The 14,564-nt window shown below is 56.7% G+C and overlaps 2 protein-coding genes across 10 annotated transcripts in view; one reads left to right on the forward strand and one right to left on the reverse strand.

The window, feature by feature from the left end:
* SIK3 (SIK family kinase 3) overlaps positions 1–5,267 on the reverse strand; it is a 73,933-nt gene extending 68,666 nt beyond the window's left edge. For 3 of the 5 annotated variants that reach the window (XM_017809471.1, XM_017809469.1, XM_017809468.1), the window contains exon 1: positions 5,156–5,267. The gene's annotated coding sequence lies outside the window, so the exon portion shown is untranslated. The remainder of the gene's footprint in view (positions 1–5,155) is intronic. The other 2 variants (XM_017809467.1, XM_017809466.1) reach the window with 1 other exon arrangement.
* Positions 4,751–12,877, forward strand: PAFAH1B2 (platelet activating factor acetylhydrolase 1b catalytic subunit 2). Of its 5 annotated transcripts, none has more exons than XM_017809492.1 (6): positions 4,751–4,923; positions 7,042–7,129; positions 7,510–7,599; positions 8,401–8,517; positions 9,096–9,218; positions 9,715–12,877. In XM_017809492.1, exons 2-6 carry the CDS (start codon positions 7,049–7,051, stop codon positions 9,991–9,993), a joined length of 690 nt encoding a protein of 229 aa, XP_017664981.1. In that variant the 5' UTR covers positions 4,751–4,923; positions 7,042–7,048; the 3' UTR covers positions 9,994–12,877. The 5 variants fall into 5 exon arrangements, with proteins under 5 accessions (XP_017664981.1, XP_017664984.1, XP_017664985.1 ...); XM_017809495.1 differs by lacking the exon at positions 4,751–4,923 and adding an exon at positions 5,155–5,173; XM_017809496.1 differs by lacking the exon at positions 4,751–4,923 and adding an exon at positions 5,489–5,651.
* The last annotated feature ends 1,687 nt before the right edge of the window (positions 12,878–14,564 follow it).

Raw genomic sequence — 14,564 nt, forward strand, 5'->3', positions numbered from 1 at the left:
AACCCTCATTAGGCCTCTGCAGCATTCACAAAACCTCTGTGAGACCCTCCAGGAAAAGAGACACCAACCCCTGTTTGTGTCACAGCCGTTCCTCTTCCTGCTCCTGTCAGTGGCTTTTCCTCACAGGGGCAGTTTCTGTACCTGCCCAAAGATGCCACCACCTTGTTGATCAGGGTTTGCTTTACCTTCTCTCCTGTCGTAGCAGCTCCAAAGCTCCTGCCCAGCAAACCTTTGGGAGGAAGGGACACTGGACAGGAGGTGGGAAGCAGCCAGGTTGAAGAGGTACAAAAGATGTACCCCCCTCATGCTCCAATTAAGCTAACAACCACACAGCTCAGAAGCAGGTATTAATTATCTTGGCTCTTTCAGACTATTCCTCCTGCCCAAATAGGCTCAGGGCAGGTGCCACAGGTCCACTAGTTCACCCTGCCCACAGTGACCTGGCCCCATTTATACCTGTTGGCACTCCCTGAGAAGCAGCCTGGTCTCCAACTCAATCATGCTCTGGCATTAATCTCTTGGTAATCAAATGTTATTTGCTACAGCAAGAGAAATGCTGTAATGAAACATAAAATGTCAGTACTTCAGCCCACAGTTGATAAAGGCAATGCCTCTGTGAGGTTTTAGGAAATACTCCCTCTTATCCCCACTGTGGCAACTCTGCTTTGCCAAAGTTCCTTTCTAGCTTTTAGGCTTTTACTAAATCTCCCCACCAAAGGAGAACTAAAATACAACTCTCCTGCAGCACACAAGCAAGGAGAACAAAGGCCCTGTGAGCAGCAGGATAATGCTGCCTGCGGAATTAGCCATCCACAGCCATTGGCTTTCCTCATGGCCGTGAGAAATAGCCACCAGGAGACGGGTGAAGCACCAACAAACGCTGCAGAAGAAAAGGAAAATGATCACGGAAAGGTGACCAGGCGAGGCCCTTGCACAGGTCATTGCGAAACGTGCGGCACCGGCATTGAACAATTCCACTTGACACGAGGATGATGAGTCACGGCACGGGGCTTATCACACGGGCACGCTGCTGGAGGGAGCAATCCACAGTCATCCCAGAGCCACGTGCCTCGCTGCCACACGCCGGGGATCGGGAGGAGCAGGACACAGCAGCCACCGAGGCTTTTCCACCCACTGGGCTGAGCGCGCTCTGCACGTGAGGAGAGAAATCCAGGCAGGTTCTCGTTGGGCCCCCAGAGTGTGCCAGGCCAAACCCAATGATCCATGAAGTCTACCAGCCCACTTTTTATCCTGGGTTTAAGTGCCACAGTGCCCACCTCCAAGAACTCAGGTGCAAAATGTGCACTGCTGATGACTCCAACTCACCCAAAGACAAACCACAGAAACTAAGCCGGTTCTCTCATGGAAGGGAACATCCCCTCCAAGTTAGAGCAGAGCTGCCTCCCATTCTCCAGGAAAAGCTTAGCTCGTTAAAAACCTACAAAAAAAATCAGCTCGATTCCAGCCTTTCTCCAGTGCTCCTGTGCTGAGAGAAGGGCTGTGCTCTGCCCAGGATTAAAGCATCACAGATTTGGGTTACTATCCACTAAAACAACTCCTGGTACCCCCTTTAACAGGATCCCACCACACACAGTCAGTGAAACCTGCTCTGAGCTTTGCTCCCTACCAGCTATTATTGAAAATAACTCAAAAGTGGACAACCAGCCTGGAAGAAGCTAAGGCAGCCCAGTGGGAAGATCACGGCACTTGGGAGGGAGCTGTGTTCTCCCAGGACTGTCAATGCCAATCTCCACAAGAAAGATGGGGGTGAAAATGTCTCCTCATCTCCCAGCGAAACGCCCCATGAATGCAGTGCAGCCACGGCAGGAACACAGCACTCCACACTCCAGCTGGGTCTCCTGTCTCCGAGATGGTGCAAGGGAAGGAACAAGGACAGCAGGGAGCTCTCAACACTGCCTAGCAGCCACAGTGGTCCCTCTCCTCCCTCCTCATCCCCAGCAGCTCCTGAAGGCTGAAACAGAGCATCCAAAGAGCACAATCTGTGCTCCACGGTGCACTCATGAAGTCCTCTCTGTGAACATTCCCTGACCAGCCCTTATGAAAAAATGTGGCATTAAAAACAACCCCAGCGCCTGAACAGAGCTGGAATTCTAATGAAGTCACTTGGATGATTTATAAATGGAAATTCTGTGGAAAACAATTCATTCAGCGGGTCACTCAGAAGATTCTTAGCACAGAAGCAAGAAAGGGTTTCTTGTGAAAGATGAGAAGAGACAAAGGCGAGGGGGACAGGAGGGAGGATGCAGCAAGATATCCTGCAGGTGCCCAGTTCATCCCAGTCAGAGCAGCACCTCCAGCTCCTGCCCAGCCACCGGAGCAGCTCTGACAGAGCACAAGAGTCCAACTTTGCATGGGCAGGGACTGAATGTAAATTGCTGCCTTGGTTAATACGTAAATTGCCGACTGTTCCCTTCTATTCCATCAGCTCCGGCAGAGACAATTATGAATACAGGCCTCCTGCCCTTTGGGATGATTAACATTCCCTTTCCTCAGTGTCCCCAGCACTGCTGACCCACATTCAGCTCCTGAAATGCAGTTCTATGTAAACTGCAACGTTCGGTGTCAGCAGAATGTGCCAGCCCAGCAGGGCCAGGCACACACAGCTCACGCTCTCCTCCTCTCCCTAAATAAACGCAGTGCTCAACTTCCCAAGGGCCAGGAAAATCCCAGTCCTTTAATATCAGACCAGGCACCGAACTACTCCCTCGCTTCTCTTTTAAGGGAAAAGGGGACACGAGCCAGGAATGCTCAGGCTGTTATCTCCAACTGTCATGTCAAAGTCCACTTGACCTGGTAAATGTCCATCGGAAAGGAAAACAGGCTCCAACACCTAATCAACAGACCACCTTTAATTCCAGGCTCAGCAACGGACACCAGCCTACACCGTCATTAATTTCACCTCCTGGAAGAGGCCCAAAAACACAGGGTACAATCTATTTCCAAGCTCACACAGACATTCACAGTGGAATTCCTTCTGAGACACCGGACGAGCGCAGTTCCCAAGGAGGGGCCGTGACGAGCAAACCAGCTTTTCTCTAAGAGAATGTGACACGGGGTCAAGTTTGTGCAGGGATTTGGTGGCTATATTTGAACTGCCCGGTTCTCCTACGCAGCCACTACTGGGAGAGAGGGATCACCTCAGGAAGGGACTGCCAGCACACACAGCAACAGGGCTGCATTTGCGTTCCGTGATCAAAGAATTCTTTCAGATCCCTAAATGGGACCGTTTTGCCAAGGTTTTGCTTGCTTCCAAGTTGTTTCCATTAAGTGTTAAAAGTGTAACTGTGATGAAGACAAGCTCGCAGTAGCATTATTTTGTATTCCTGCTGCCAGTCGAAAATGCCTTCCTATACGGATTCGTCCTTTCCAACACATTTCTGACACCTCCCCTCTAACCTCCTGAATCACAGAGCCTGAACCAAGCAGCTCCTCTCTCCTTTCCTACTCCTTTCCCAGAGCCAACAGCAACAGTCCTGTCAACGAAGGAAAAGTACTGAACCCACAGTGCTCTGGGTTTGCAGGCAGAATCCAATCCACTCGCTCGCACTCCTCTCCACAGGCTGGGATTTGAAAGGAAACCCGACCTTGGAGTTGAGAAAGCTTCCAGGTCAAGTTTCAGCTCCAAGCTATCCCAGCTCAGTGGAACAGATGGCAGTTGTTCCAGCACAGGTATTTCCCCGGGCTCGGGGAGCCCTCGGAGCTCAGAGGGACAGGGACAGGATCTCCTCGCTGCAGGCTAATGTGTCACACCCCAACCCAGCACACACTCCAGAGCCCACCAGCAGCTCACCAACCCACCAGAAAGGAGCTGTGCTGCTTCCCAAGGCCCACAACCCGCCCTCGGTCACCCCAGGGCAGCAGGAATGAGTGTACGCTGCTGTTAAGCATAGCACAAGTTTTCCAAGCTTAGCATCCTCTTCCATCACCCACAAACAACGTGCAAAATCCAGCCTTGGCCCTGCCAATGCGGGACACAATTCCCAGACAAAACTTTAGTGCATGCTTCAGACAAAATCAACTATTTCCATGCAAAACATGGTCTCTGCTTTGGTATTTTGCAAACTTCAGAGTCAGCACCATTGCAAAGAAACCTTGACCCAACGAGGGAGGCTGGAAACAGGAACAGGAAAACAGCTTGGAGTTGGATCACTGCTTCTTCAGGAGCGATGTCCACTCAGGGGGATCAGTGCACTCCAAGCACCTGAACCCATCACCCTGTTTCTATCAGCGAGGTTCAGGTTTATCAGGGGGAGAACAACGGCACAGAACAGCTGAAGCGCAGGTTAAATTGTGGCATCGAGCACTTGGAGGCACAGGGCAAGCAAATACAGGCCAGCCCTGAAAAGAACTGTCCAGGAGGTGCAATAACCGATTTTTAAGCAGCCCCTGCAATGACTCTCACTTTGTTCCCCGGGCGCAGAGCCGGAGCTCCCGCAAACCCGCGCCACGGTCACTTTCCCCCGGTCAGTTTCCACACAATGTCACCGGGAAACTGCCCAGGGACACCCCCGGGCAGCCCCTGCGGCGCCTCCCGGGAGCCCCGAGCGGGGCTGTGCCCACGGCCCGTCCGCTGCCTTCCCAGCGCTGCCCCGCTCCCCTCCTGCTGCAGTCCCCGGGCAGGATTCCGGTGTGGCACTGGTGCATGCAGGAAGACGAGCCCTCTCGGGGAGCTCGGTGTCACGGGCGGAATCACGAGCACAGCGCCGGTGCCGCGGATCTCCCGCCGCGTCCCAGGGCTCGCCCGCACCCGGATCCACGCGGAGCTCCCGCCGCGCTCCGGGCTCACCTGGGAGCGCGGCCGCACCTGGATCCACCTGGATCCGCCGCTCCCTCGGGAGGCCCTTCCTGCGGTTTCTCACGGCCCTGGGAACGCTCGGCCACGATCGTTTTCTCCCCGCTTCGGTAAGAAACGACCTGCCCCCGCCCCACCTCCGCGTCCCCCCCGGCTCCAGGGGCGCATCCCGGGTACCGCGGGCGCATCCCCCCCGCTCCACCTCCACGTTATCCCGGCGCGGCGGGGACCCGCGGGGACACCCCGCTGACAGCGGCCCCGGGCCCGCCCGGCCAGGGGGGAGCTCGCGGCCACCCCCCCGCCGCCCTCCGCACCCGCCCGGGGGGTGCGCGCCGGGCTCACCTTGGCGCGGGTCACCAGGTGCGTGGCGAGCTTCACCACGGCGAAGTTGCCCTTGCCGATGGTGCGCTCGATCTCGTAGTAGCCGATGCGGGCGGGCCCGGGGGGCCGCGGGGGCGGCGGGGCCGGGGAGAGCCGGGGGGCCGCGGGGGGCCCCCCCGCTCCGCCGCCGCCGCCGCCTCCTCCCGCAGCCGCCGCCGCCGCCATCTTGTCGCGCGGAGCGAACCCCCCCCGCGGGGCTGCGGCACCGCGTGAGCTCATCCGCGGGGGGGCGCCGGGGGGGCGGCCGCTGCCATGGCAACGGGGGCGGGGCCCCGGCGTCACGGCTGACGTCAGCGGCGCGCGGCGCCCCCGCGCGGCCGACGGAGGGAGCGCGGCGGACGGTTTTGGGGAGAAACCCGCCGGGAACGGGATTCTTGGTGCTCGTGACGTCACTGCGTCACGGACCGCGCTCCCGAGCCTCGCCCCGGCGGGGAGAGAGACGTCGGAGAGCGGTGAAGTGACGTCACGGCCGCGGGGCGGGAGGCGCCGCGGTTTTGGGGGGAAACCCCGCGAGGAAACGGGGAGAAGAGAGATGGGGGAAACCCGCCAGTCGTGGAGGAAACTTGTTTTCGTGACATCGCTGCGTTTGGGGCCCCCCTCCTCTCGGCAGCGTGACGTCACGGGGCGGCGCGATTACGTCATGAGGCAAAACGCCGCAAGCTCGCTCCTCGTGACGTCACTCCCCGCGGGGACATCAGACAGACAGACAGACAGACACACACACACACACGCACACGGGGCCGGGTCGCGCCTCCCCTCGAGGATGGCGGTGTGACGTCACAGTTCCGTGCAATGACGTCATTTCGGGGCGGGCGGGACTTCCCCTGGCGCGCGGGGCGGAAGCGGAAGCGGCGGCGCGGGCGGCGCAGGCGCGCGGGGCCGAGCGCAGGGGACGCGCCCGCCATGGAGTCGCGGGGGAAGGAGCCGCAGCCGCCGTGAGTGCGGGGGGCACCCGCGGGGAGGGCCCGGCGCGGCGGGGGCATGGCGGAGCACCGGCGCGGGGAGCGCGGGGAGCGGGAGGGAGCGGAGCGCGGCGCGGAGGGAGCCGCCCCGCTGAGCCCAGCCCGCCGCGGTGGGTGTGAGCCCATCGTCCCGCGGCTCCTCCTGCGGCAATTCCCGCGGGATCCACAGGGACGGTGAGGGGTCTGGAGCGTCTCCCGTGCGGGAGCTGGGCCTGGTTAGTCCGGAGAAAAGACTGAGAGTGGGTGCCGTCAGGCCACACAGGTACCTCCTGGGGGTGCTCAGGGCGCGGTGCCACGCTCTGTTCGGCGACACGGCCACAATCGGAACCAAGCCGTGAGGAAGCACTTCTTTCCAGAGCGCTGGAACGGCTGCCCAGGGAGGCCGTGGAGTGTCCCTCTCTGGAGACATCCCAAGCCCACCTGGATGTGCTCCTGTGTCACCCGCTCCAGGTGGCCCTGCCTTGGACAGGGTGATCCCCAGAGGTGCCTTCCAGCCCCAGCCATTCTGTGATTCTGGGATCAATCCCGCTGCTCCTGGAGCCAGATTATCCACCTGGGCTGTGGAGCTCAGTGGCTGTAAGCTGGATCTCTGGACGTTAATAGGGGCTAATCCCCAAAGTATCCGTGTTTGCTGTCAGGTTATTAAAGCTCAGGTGTGGGTCTGCAGAGCATCCTTGGAGCTGGCCTTTGTTTTCCAGTCCATGGCTCCAGGGGGAATGCCAGATGCATGGAATAACATCCCTGTTGTTGTTGTCAGCCAGCCACCAGCACGCACAGGAACTGTGGATGTCAGGAAGGGCAGTGTTTTCCAGCAGCCAGGCAGCCCTTATTTCCCAGCCATGGCACTGCTGGAAGCAGCTGGTGTGGGAACTGTTCTTTCCACAGGAACAGGATGGGCATGGGGGACTCCAACCCGGCAGCAGTGCCACATGCCGCTGAGGACATCCAGGGGGATGACAGGTGGATGTCACAGGTGAGGCTGGAGGGGCACAGGGAGCCCTGGGAGGGGAGATCCCCATTCCTGGTCACACTTGTGACCCTGAGGCCACAACAGCCCAGTTGTGTGTCCTACCTGTGTGTCCTGTCATGATGGAGCAAGGGAGGAGGGGTCTGGAGCATCTCTCTGATGGGGAGGGACTGTGGGAGCTGGGCCTGCTTAGTCCAGAGAAGACTGAGAGGGGATCTCATCCAGCCGTGTAAATGTCTCCAAGCAGTGCCAAGAGGAGGGCGGGTTAACGCAGGGAAGGGCTCGGGGGAATGGCAGCAGGGGAGGCCGGCTGGGCAGCTGTCCCTGCCCTGCAGCAGGGATAGATGCCCAGCAGGAATTGCCACCATGCTGCTCCTCTCTCACAGCACAATCGGTTTGTCCTGGACTGCAAAGACAAGGAGCCCGACGTGCTCTTCGTGGGGGACTCCATGGTGCAGTTGCTACAGCAGTACGAGGTAGGGATGAAGGGGGGAGAAAAGTGGGCTGGAGGAGCTGGAGCGCGTCTCTCGCTAACCCAGGAGCTGGTGATCACGTGCAATCCTGATGATTCCCTCTGTTCCCGTTTCACTGCTGTCTCCCGAGGCGTTCCTGCCCTGCTTCCTGAAAGCAGTGCCTGGGCTTTACATGGCCGCTTGACCTCCCTGAGCTGTTTGTCTCCTTCTCTGGGGCCACGACCAGCTGCCTTCATTTTGGCACACATACAGAGCCCCTTGGCTCTCAGATTCCAGCCTCCCATCACATCCCCTGTGGGTGTCCCTGGTATCCCCTACATTTAATCCCATAGCACTCAGGGTACCTGAGGCATTGGCACACTGGCTTCTCCCTAAAACTGCTGGGGCAGAGAAGAGCAGTGGCTTTTTGGCTCTTGGGGCAAAGAAGAGCTCTGCTCCGCCATGGTGGTGGCCGAGCAGCTTTGTTCTGCAAGAGCTGCTTCCCTTTGTTCTAGTTTTGTTACCTGGGGATGAAAAGGATTTAATCAGGTCACAGATTCCTTCTTCAGAGGCCCCGTGCCTAAGTCTGCAACAGATCAGCGCTCTGGGTCTCTGCTGAGTTGGGCAAATCACTGCTCAGGAAGTCTTCCCCTTTGTGCCAGGTCTGAGAGACTGAACATCAGCAGCTCTGTAAAGCCTCATCCTGTGTCTAAGTGCCCTTTGTGGAGTGAGTTGTGAGAGAAGGGCTCCCATTAACTCAGTGCAGTGTGTTCCCTTCACAGTCAGGATGCTGCTCTGAAACAGCACCTTGATTTCTGCTTACAGATATGGCGAGAGCTCTTCTCACCACTCCATGCACTGAATTTTGGGATTGGTGGAGACACCACGGGACATGTTCTATGGAGACTGAAGAACGGTGAACTGGAGAACATTAAACCCAAGGTACCAGCAGAGAACCCAACTGGGCAGCCCTGTGCTGACTGAGGGGAGACAGAGTGGGGCAGAACTCAGGGAGCAGATGGACTTTTTTGTCTGAGCACCTGCTGGCACTGGGTGCTCCAGGCATTGGGGTGTACTTGGGAGCAGAGCAGGGGGGGAATGGCTTCAAACTGAAAGAGAGAATGGCCTTCCAACTCAGGCCATTCTGTAATTCTGTGATTTACCTGTGCCAGGTGTAGCTTGGAGTTGCAGCCGCCTCTTGGGCCTGAGCTGTATCCATGCCCTCTGGAAAGGGATGAGAAGTATTCACTGCAGAGTTGGGGAAGATGTTCAGGTGTGCAGTGAAGGTCACCTGCCCTCTCTGCACCTGCAGTTGCAGCCCTGGACAGTGTCTTCCCCGAGAGCAGTGGGCATTGCCTGCCCAGGGCTAAACTCTGTCAGCCTGAGTTCAGCCTTAAGCCCGACCCTCCCCGCAGCTCACCAGCCACCCATGATGTTTATGCAGGGATTTCAGGGTCATCAGCCCGTTAAAACTTGCTCTGGAAAAGCTGCAAACATTCTTTTTTTTTTTCTCTTTGTAGGTCATTGTTGTTTGGGTTGGAACAAATAATCATGAAAACACAGCAGAAGAAGTAGCAGGGGGGATCGAGGCCATCGTGCACCTGATAAACACCCAGCAGCCACAGGCCAAAGTCATTGTACTGGTACGTCTCCAGGAGCAGTCACTTTATCTGTCCTTTGCTTTATGCCTCTCCTTGCTGGCTTGGCTTTGCAGGAGCCCTCCTCTGGCCCTTCCAGAGGTGGGTGGACTCATCCCGTTAACTATGCCACTCCAAAGTGTTGCTGAGGAAGTCCTGTGAGGGGAAGATAAGTGCCCAAATCCTAGTTGGCTTCCTTATCCTAACAGCTTAGCTGCTGCCTCTCTTGCTGAGGAGCTGGGCAATGGCAGGAAAAAAGCCCAAAAGAGCAGAAGCTGTTATATTTAAAAATTAAAAGAAAACAGGTGCCCTGCCAGTCACGCTTGTAGCTCATCTGCATTTCACATTAGGTCTGGACGGACAAATTCTGATTCAAGGGATGAGTTCCTCTTGTCACAGATATCCTGAATCTTGACAGGCAGCCCAAGTTGGAAGGGAAAGCAGGCCTCCTGTTGCCATCAGAATCATGCAGAGCACTTTTTTTGCCTCCTCCTTGTGCCAGGGCCTGCTACCTCGTGGAGAGAAGCCAAACCCGCTGCGGCAGAAGAACGCCAAGGTGAACAACCTGCTCAAAGCCTCGCTCCCCAAGCTGCCCAACGTCCAGCTGCTGGACGTGGACGTGGGCTTCGTGCACTCGGATGGCACCATCTCCTACCACGACATGTTCGATTTCCTGCACCTGACGGGCGGGGGGTACGCCAAGGTCTGCAAGCCCCTCCACGAACTGATCATGCAGCTGCTGGAGGAGACCCCCGAGGAGAAACGAGCTGCCCTGGCCTGAGCCGCTGATGTCGGCGCCGAGAGCATCATCCAGCCCATCAGATCAGTTCTGTCACTGGCACTACAGAATCCTTCTTTCTTAAAGCACTTTCCATTATAGAATGTTACCGGATGTCCGTACCTAGTGTTTTGAGGGGGAAGGCTCGTGTTTAACTGGTCTTGTACATACAAGGGCCGGCTTGGTTGGTTTTATTGCAGGAGGAAATTAGCTGAAGAAGAGTTTTACTTTTAAACCATTCCTCATTTAAAACGAGAACAGGACTGTCACTCTGTGCCCCTCTCATGTCTTGTTGCTCTGTGGTTGTCCTAGAACCCCTTGTAGCCTGTCCGACACCACGCCTGGCTCACCATTCCTGGCTGTAGCCATCGTGCTCTGTGTATTTGCCTGGGAACAAGAATCACATTCCACTTGCAAAAGCCAGAACAGATGCATTTTTCCAAACTTGGTCCCACCTTTTAGAGGTTTGGGGTTTTTTGATTTTTTTTTTTTGTTTGTCGTTTGTTCTTTTTTACTGGGGGGTTTAAATGAAACGTGTTGTTTTCTCACTCCTTTCTGAAGCAGCATGAAACTGGAATTCAGAAATTTAAAGAAGCAAACGGTTACCTGAGCTCGTGCAACACTCCCAGGTGCTTGTCTCGTGCTTGTCTCCCCACGCCTGCTAGCCAGGGCGTCTTCCCTCCCACGCAGCTCTCCCGGGGGCACCTTCCTTCCCTCCCACGCAGCTCTCCTGGGAACTCTCCTGTTCGGGTGCTGCTGCTCTGCCCTGCTCCTGCTGCCTGTGGGGTCGCTGGCTTTTAGCAGTTGCTCAGTGTAGGATTTTAATGATCCAATAATCTGGCAGTCACTTCCTTGCTCCCTGGAACTGACAGACATCCCTCTGAGGTCCCTGCACCACAGGGCTCTTTGCAGTGCTGTTCCTTGTTCCTTTTTTTCTTTTTTTTTTTAATCAAGTATGACTGTTACATCCTTTTTTTTCTAAAGCAAACCCACATGAACAGCCCCTGGCTGCAAGGCCCAAGTCACACTGAAGCTTTACAGATCCCAAGGTGTATATTTCTTTATTGCTACTGGTTTACTTGTATAAACATTTTATTTGAGCAACTACAGCCTCTTACAGTAAAAAGTGAAGTTAAGGCGTAGCTTTCCCTGCCCTAGACACTGCTCCTCACCTCTAGCAAGGGAGCTGGAGGGGCAGGTGCCCCCCTAAGGGGCTGTGGCTAGGTGGGACTTTGGTTTGGTTTGTAGTTAGGGCTTGTTTTAGTGAGACAGCCTTTCATTTAAAACTGAGAGGTTCTCTTTCAGAAAGAAACAGTTTGGACCCAAGAAGCAGGGCCCTGGATGAATTGATAACTTGCAAATTGATAACTATTTTAAACCAAGTCTCTTCCTCCCTGGCTTACCTGCTGGAGTTGGAGCTCAGTGGTGCCACACAGGCCTTGCTGCGTTTGTGCTTCCCGTGGGATCCACGTGCAGGTAAATCTGGGAGGAACAGAGAGCTTCCCTCTGTGTGCCGAGGGAGGTGCTCAGGTGTCCTTGCTGAAGCCCATAGGTACTGTACATAGTCTGTCTGCCCTTTGCTGTAGCCAAGGGGCTGGTGTGTAACTCTGACCTAGCATTGAGGAATCCCGTAACGTCCCACCTCATCCCCCTCCTCCTGTAGATTTGATCATAGCAGGATTCCTGCCTGGATTGCATGCATAGTGTGTGTTTTGTTTCCAGTATATGTGATCTACACACAGATGAAGGAAAGGTGAAGTGTTCCCCTTGCCAGGATCAGACGCAGGGAGTTGCGGAGTGCCACGGGAGAGGAGGGATCACATCCTGCCCCCATGATCCAGACCAGGGATGCTGCTCCCTGAGGCTGGCTTTGCACTCCTGGCCTTGCAGGGCAGGCTTTGAGGGAACGCTGCTCACGCTTCCCGTAAGGTGCTGGCTGGAGAAATTGGGGAAGGGCAAGTGGAAAATCAGATGTTAAAAGTACACTGCAGAGCAGAGTTCCCGGGGAAGGGCTTATCCCACCCCCAGCCCCCTCAGGGAGCCAGGATAAAACTCATTCTACTCCCTGAGAGCTTTCCATCTCTCCAGGCTTGTGAGAAAAGGCAAGTGTGTGCTAGTTAATCTGTGCATCCCTGCTTCCCTTCCCGCTGCTGCTGCTGCATTTGGCTGAAGAGATGCTAACCAGGAATGTACTCCAGTAAAGCTCCGGCTTCTCCACTCGGCACCCTGTGCCCGCTGTGAGTCAGCCCCTTTGGCAGGGTGCCGAGTGGACCGGGAGGTTTGGCAGGCTCCGGAGGCTCTGGAGTGTCACCAGGGAGGCTCTGCTGGCTCTGCTTTGGCTTGGCTTGCTGAGGTGCCACGCTCTGTGCTGGTTCAGTGCTCACGGCTCTGCTCCGGCCCTGGTGCTGGAGAGGGAGGACAGTGTCTTCTCCACTCAAACTTGGCTCTGCCTGGCAGGAAACTGCCCTGCTCACCTGAGAGGTGTTGTGAGCAAGAGGGTTCTGCCTCCTCGCTCACCTAGTGCTGAAAACCGAGTGCCTCGTGTGGGAAAGCTTCAATTCCAGCTCTGGATGTCCCTCGGGAGGGGCCTGTGCTGGAGCTAAGGGCTTCTCTAAGTGAGCATTCCCAGTTTGGTGTTTATTGCAGCAGAGAGGAAAACAAACAAACAGAAGATGTGAAATGACAGAGTCTTGTGAGGTGCGGGGCAGGAGGATGAGGCAGGATGGGAGCCATGAGGAAGGCCTGTCCCTCCCCTCGCTGCCCACCCACTGCCCCGAGCCTTCCCCGGGACACAACCATTGTGATTCTGCTTTGGCAAAAATGCATCGGCTGGTAGAACTCACTGTTAGTGCATATTTCAATATAAATGTCAATGTTTCACCCACCGTGTCGCAGCCTGTGTGTGTGTGTGTGTGTGTGTGTACGTGCCGAGGCGTCTCCTGCCTCTGTCTCGGTCACTCTTGGTTGGTCTCCACGGGGCTGAGGAGGTGCTGCCAAACCTTCCACCAAGGGCCCTCCCTGGCCCTGGGAGCTGTGCTCAGCCAGATCCTCGCTCCTGATTTAATTCCTGCTTTTCCCCGCTCCGTTTGGGGCTTTTTCCTGTCTGTTTTTCCTCCTTTCTCCATGCAGAGCTGAGGTCCTGTGAGTGCGGTGCTGCAGGTAAAGGGAACCGGTATTTCAGCCCTCGACAGGACATCGGCTTGTATTCAACTGCCGAGTGGTTTATCTCTAATAGCCCTGGAGGGAACAGGGAAGGCACATCCCCACGCAATCCCCCTCACGGCCATCCCACGGAGGCGACTCGAGTTCGATCTGAGTCGGTTGGAGTTCTGCTTCTAGTCCCGCATGGGCGTCCGTCTGTCCCTGAGGTCATTCCATCTGCCACCAGCGTCACCACCTGTACCTGGAAACAATGTGCAGACTGTCCAAACCGGGGGATCCTCAGGGAGAGGAGGCCCAGAGAAATAAAGTGCACAATAGCAGCAGCACTTGTCTCGTGCCGTTTGTCCCACGGAACCGGCAGCAGAGGTCCTGGATGTCTGAGCGAGCCCAGAAAGTGGCTTTGTGACAGGTGACGTGGGGCTGAGCCGCTTCAGAGGGGGATTTTAAACCAAAAAAACCAATTGCAGACACAGAAAACATGATAAAAAGGCCCCAGAGCCCTTGGAGAGAGGCCTGGAGGTGGTCGGCTCGGCGGCAGCTGGGACAGGGGTGTTTTCAGAGACGCGCACTAAATGCAGCGTGGTATCATTCCTGCTTCCCCGATGAACACAGCCATGGGAGAACTTCCAAATCACTTCAGCCTCTGGTGATGAGGGGTGCTGCAAACTGGAGGGAGGCTGCAGGAGCCCCTGTGGGAATCCAGAGAGCATCAGGAGAAAGGGATGGGGCAGAGCCATCCATCGCCTGGCAGGGGATTATTCCATCTCCCCATGGACTTTGGGGACAGGCAGGCTGGGCAAGGGGCTCAGTGAGTGTCTGGAGCATGGACACGGCCCTGGGACCTCCCTGCAGGGTGGGGGACAGGGACTCCAGTACAGGGGCTCCTCTGAAGCAGGGGCTCCTCTGTGGGGCCAGGCTTCCCCTATGGGGTCCTGTATATGGGCAGGGCTCCACAATAGAGGAGGGCTTCCCCTGTGGGGTCCCATATGGAGCAGTGGCTCCTTTATGGAGCCGGGCTTCCCCTGTGGAGTCCTATATAGGCTCCTATAAACCAGGGCTCCCCCTATGGCGTTCTATATAGGACAGAGCTCCCCTATGGCGTCCTATACAGGGTAGGGGCTCCCCTGTAGGACACGGCTTCCCCTGTGGGGTCCCACATGGAACGTGGCTTCCCATGCGGGATCCCGTATGGAGCAGGGGCGGCCCTACGGCCCCGGGCTTCCCCCGCGGGTCGCTCGGAGCGGGGGTTCCCCGCCGGGCCGGTCCCCCCCGGCCCCGCCCGCCGCGTCACTTCCCCGGCCGGGCGCTGCAACCCGCGACGGGAGTGACGTCACCGCCGGTCCGTGTTTACCGCGGCTGCGGAACGGGAAGGGGCAGAGGGACAGCGCCGGCATCGGGATCGGGATCCGGGC

The sequence above is a fragment of the Lepidothrix coronata genome, unplaced genomic scaffold (assembly GCF_001604755.1).
Source record: "Lepidothrix coronata isolate B3197 unplaced genomic scaffold, Lepidothrix_coronata-1.0 Scaffold27, whole genome shotgun sequence".
Lineage (NCBI taxonomy): Eukaryota > Metazoa > Chordata > Aves > Passeriformes > Pipridae > Lepidothrix > Lepidothrix coronata.